Below are 5,000 nucleotides of genomic sequence, written 5' to 3'. Positions count from 1 at the left end.
ATCACCTCTTTGTGACTATTGATCACCTCTTTGTGACTACTGATCACCTCTTTGTGACTACTGATCACCTCTTTGTGACTACTGATCACCTCTTTGTGACTATTGATCACCTCTGTGACTACTGATCACCTCTTTGTGACTATTGATCACCTCTGTGACTACTGATCACCTCTTTGTGACTATTGATCACCTCTTTGTGACTATTGATCACCTCTGTGACTATTGATCACCTCTGTGACTACTGATCACCTCTTTGTGACTATTGATCACCTCTTTGTGACTACTGATCATCTCTTTGTGACTACTGATCACCTCTTTGTGACTATTGATCACCTCTTTGTGACTACTGATCACCTCTTTGTGACTATTGATCACCTCTGTGACTACTGATCACCTCTTTGTGACTATTGATCACCTCTTTGTGACTACTGATCATCTCTTTGTGACTACTGATCACCTCTTTGTGACTACTGATCACCTCTTTGTGACTATTGATCACCTCTGTGACTATTGATCACCTCTGTGACTACTGATCACCTCTTTGTGACTATTGATCACCTCTTTGTGACTACTGATCACCTCTTTGTGACTATTGATCACCTCTTTGTGACTATTGATCACCTCTGTGACTACTGATCACCTCTTTGTGACTACTGATCACCTCTTTGTGACTATTGATCACCTCTTTGTGACTATTGATCACCTCTGTGACGACTGATCACCTCTTTGTGACTACTGATCACCTCTGTGACTACTGATCACCTCTGTGACTACTGATCACCTCTTTGTGACTATTGATCACCTCTTTGTGACTATTGATCACCTCTGTGATGACTGATCACCTCTTTGTGACTATTGATCACCTCTTTGTGACTACTGATCACCTCTTTGTGACTATTGATCATCTCTGTGACTACTGATCACCTCTGTGACTACTGATCACCTCTTTGTGACTATTGATCACCTCTTTGTGACTATTGATCACCTCTGTGATGACTGATCACCTCTTTGTGACTATTGATCACCTCTTTGTGACTACTGATCACCTCTTTGTGACTATTGATCATCTCTGTGACTACTGATCACCTCTGTGACTACTGATCACCTCTTTGTGACTATTGATCACCTCTTTGTGATGACTGATCACCTCTTTGTGATGACTGATCACACCTCTTTGTGATGACTGATCACCTCTTTGTGATGACTGATCACCTCTTTGTGACTATTGATCACCTCTTTGTGACTACTGATCACCTCTTTGTGACTATTGATCACCTCTGTGACTACTGATCACCTCTTTGTGACTATTGATCACCTCTCTGTGGCTGCAGGTGCGTGACGGAGCCATGAGCTGCCTGGTGGAGATCTACCGCCACGTGGGCGAGCGCGTGAGGATGGATTTGGGGAAGAAGGGTCTTCCTCAGTCCCGGTGCGTTCAAGTGCCCCCCCCACCCCCCCGTGAAAACCAGCGCTCGTGTGTTCGTGTCACTTCATGCTCTGCTCCCCTCTCCGGTCCAGGCTCAACGTCATCTTCAGCCGGTTCGACGAGGTCCAGAGGTCGGGGGCCATGGTCCTGTCCCCGCTGCCCGGTGAGACCCCGTCTGGGTTCTGGTTCCCTGTGGACCTTTATGTTGACCTCCAGTGGGTTCCAACACGTGGATGTAGGTCCCCACAGTGGCGGTGTGTTCGCTGTCTGTCGGTAAGACTGCAACCCGAGCCGACGCCTTTGTGGCCACGCCCACAAACCCGGCTGTGAGCGCTTCCCTGTGAAGACGCCGCGGCACTGATCCAGAAGAGTGAGGAACACGAGACCGCCGCCGCCCGGGGCTCTTATTTTGTAGGAGTCACAAGACCAGTGGGGGGGGGGGGGGGGAGGGGAGGCGCTCCACCAGCTCTGGGTCGAGGTTCCTCCTGCAGGAGCTGCACATAGAACAGGGAGCTGGGTCCTGCAGGTACCTCCAGACAGGAAGTGGTTGGTGCTCCCAGTCTGCATAGTGGAGCTGAACTGGGACGTGACTGGAGCCCGGAAGAGCGTATGATCCCAGGTATGAGAGGTGGGGGGGGGGTCTACGGGGTCTATGGGGTCTACGGGGTCTATGGGGTTTACAAGTCTACGGGGTCTATGGGAACAGGAGGTTTCTAACTACTTTATTTGAGCACGCTGCATTCAGAGCAGAATTTAGTTTCTGGAGTTCTATTTTAATATTATAATATTGTGATATTATATAAACAACTCTCTCCTGCAGCCGGAAGCCAAACGATGGTTCAACTCTAGAGATAAAACAACTCTTCATGGAACTCAGAAACATTTATGATGAGCAAGCAGCCTGAAGGAAGAGCTGCATTATTATTGATATACCAGAACTCTGAGGCCCCTCCCTCTGAGGCTCCTCCTTCTGAGGCTCCTCCCTCTGAGGCTCCTCCCCCTATGAGGCTCCTCCCCCTCCCCCTCTGGCTCCTGCTTCATTCTTGCAGAGAGGAAACACCTCACCTTCACAGGTGAGGAGGAACCTGTGAGCCGGAGGGGCCCTCTTGTGGGAAATGGTAAAACGGTGCCCTCTGGTGGTGAAAGATGGGAACTACTCTTATGGAAGTCAGTTGAATTCACAACTTTCATATTCACTGAACTTGTTACTCAATATACAGGAGGAGGAGCAGGAGGAAGAGGAGGAGGAAGAGGAGGAGCAGGAGGAAGAGGCGGAGGAGCAGGAGGAGGAAGAGGAGGAAGTGGAGGAGGAGAAGGAAAAAAGAAAAAAGAGAAGTTATAAAGACAAACTCGTAACACTGGTCTCCTCACTAGTCTCCTCACTGGTCTCCTCACTGGTCTCCTCACTGGTCTCCTCACTGGTCTCCTCACTGGTCTCCTCACTAGTCTCCTCACTGGTCTCCTCACTAGTCTCCTCACTGGTCTCCTCACTGGTCTCCTCACTGGTCTCCTCACTGGTCTCCTCACTAGTCTCCTCACTAGTCTCCTCACTGGTCTCCTCACTGGTCTCCTCACTGGGCTCCTCACTAGTCTCCTCACTGGTCTCCTCACTAGTCTCCTCACTGGTCTCCTCACTGGTCTCCTCACTGGTCTCCTCACTGGTCTCCTCACTAGTCTCCTCACTAGTCTCCTCACTGGTCTCCTCACTGGGCTCCTCACTGGTCTCCTCACTGGTCTCCTCACTAGTCTCCTCACTGGTCTCCTCACTAGTCTCCTCACTGGTCTCCTCACTAGTCTCCTCACTAGTCTCCTCGCTGGTCTCCACACTGGTCTCCTCACTGGTCTCCTCACTGGTCTCCTCACTGGTCTCCTCACTGGTCTCCTCACTGGTCTCCTCACTGGTCTCCTCACTGGTCTCCTCACTAGTCTCCTCGCTGGTCTCCTCACTGGTCTCCTCACTAGTCTCCTCACTGGTCTCCTCACTGGGCTCCTCACTGGTCTCCTTACTGGTCTCCTTACTGGTCTCCTTACTGGTCTCCTCACTAGTCTCCTCACTGGTCTCCTCACTGGTCTCCTCACTGGTCTCCTCACTAGTCTCCTCACTAGTCTCCTCACTGGTCTCCTCACTAGTCTCCTCACTGGTCTCCTCACTGGGCTCCTCACTGGTCTCCTCACTGGGCTCCTCACTGGTCTCCTCACTGATCTCCTCACTGGTCTCCTTACTGGTCTCCTCACTAGTCTCCTCACTGGTCTCCTCACTGGTCTCCTCACTAGTCTCCTCGCTGGTCTCCACACTGGTCTCCTCACTGGTCTCCTCACTGGTCTCCTTACTGGTCTCCTCACTGGTCTCCTCACTGGTCTCCTCACTAGTCTCCTCACTAGTCTCCTCACTGGTCTCCTCGCTGGTCTCCTCACTGGTCTCCTCACTAGTCTCCTCACTGGTCTCCTCACTGGGCTCCTCACTGGTCTCCTCACTGGTCTCCTTACTGGTCTCCTTACTGGTCTCCTCACTAGTCTCCTCACTAGTCTCCTCACTGGTCTCCTCACTAGTCTCCTCACTAGTCTCCTCACTAGTCTCCTCACTGGTCTCCTCACTAGTCTCCTCACTGGTCTCCTCACTGGGCTCCTCACTGGTCTCCTCACTGGGCTCCTCACTGGTCTCCTCACTGATCTCCTCACTGGTCTCCTTACTGGTCTCCTCACTGGTCTCCTTACTGGTCTCCTCACTAGTCTCCTCACTGGTCTCCTCACTGGTCTCCTCACTAGTCTCCTCACTGGTCTCCTCACTAGTCTCCTCACTGGTCTCCTCACTAGTCTCCTCACTGGTCTCCTCACTGGTCTCCTCACTGGTCTCCTCACTAGTCTCCTCACTGGTCTCCTCACTGGTCTCCTCACTGGTCTCCTCACTGGGCTCCTCACTGGTCTCCTCGCTAGTCTCCTCGCTGGTCTCCACACTGATCTCCTCACTAGTCTCCTCACTAGTCTCCTCACTAGTCTCCACACTGGTCTCCTCACTAGTCTCCTCACTAGTCTCCTCACTGGGCTCCTCACTAGTCTCCTCACTGGGCTCCTCACTAGTCTCCTCACTGGTCTCCTCACTGGTCTCCTCACTAGTCTCCTCACTAGTCTCCTCACTGGGCTCCTCACTAGTCTCCTCACTGGGCTCCTCACTAGTCTCCTCACTGGTCTCCACACTGGTCTCCTCACTAGTCTCCTCACTGGTCTCCTCACTAGTCTCCTCGCTGGTCTCCACACTGGTCTCCTCACTAGTCTCCTCACTGGTCTCCTCACTGGTCTCCTCACTGGTCTCACTGGTCTCCTCACTGGTCTCCTCACTGAACACTGGGCCGTCTGTCCCGTGGTTTAGGAATGTGAGCGATGTGAGGCTCCGCCCCCTCGTGGTCACGTGACTCTGCTCTTCCTCCCCAGACAAGAACCTGGAGGACGACGACTCCGGCGGCCGCTCCTCCTCGTCCTCCTCCAGAGGGAAGAAGGCGGTGAGCATGGGGTCGGCCCGACGCCCCGCCCCCTTGCCAGGCGCCAGGTCTGCAGGTCAGAGGTCACGAGAGCCCGA

The 5,000-nt window shown here is 52.6% G+C and overlaps 1 protein-coding gene across 1 annotated transcript in view; it reads left to right on the top strand.

Moving 5' to 3' along the window:
- Positions 1-5,000, top strand: part of LOC130204286 (CLIP-associating protein 1-like) — a 26,381-nt gene that overhangs the window by 3,636 nt on the left and 17,745 nt on the right. The window contains 3 exon segments of the mRNA XM_056430885.1: positions 1,332-1,429; positions 1,519-1,589; positions 4,856-4,978. Of these exon segments, the coding sequence (XP_056286860.1) occupies positions 1,332-1,429; positions 1,519-1,589; positions 4,856-4,978 (292 nt within the window).

This window comes from Pseudoliparis swirei, chromosome 14, assembly GCF_029220125.1.
Source record: "Pseudoliparis swirei isolate HS2019 ecotype Mariana Trench chromosome 14, NWPU_hadal_v1, whole genome shotgun sequence".
Taxonomy (NCBI): domain Eukaryota; kingdom Metazoa; phylum Chordata; class Actinopteri; order Perciformes; family Liparidae; genus Pseudoliparis; species Pseudoliparis swirei.
Note: the sequence above shows the minus strand (reverse complement) of the source record. Positions and strands in the feature narration are given on the sequence as shown.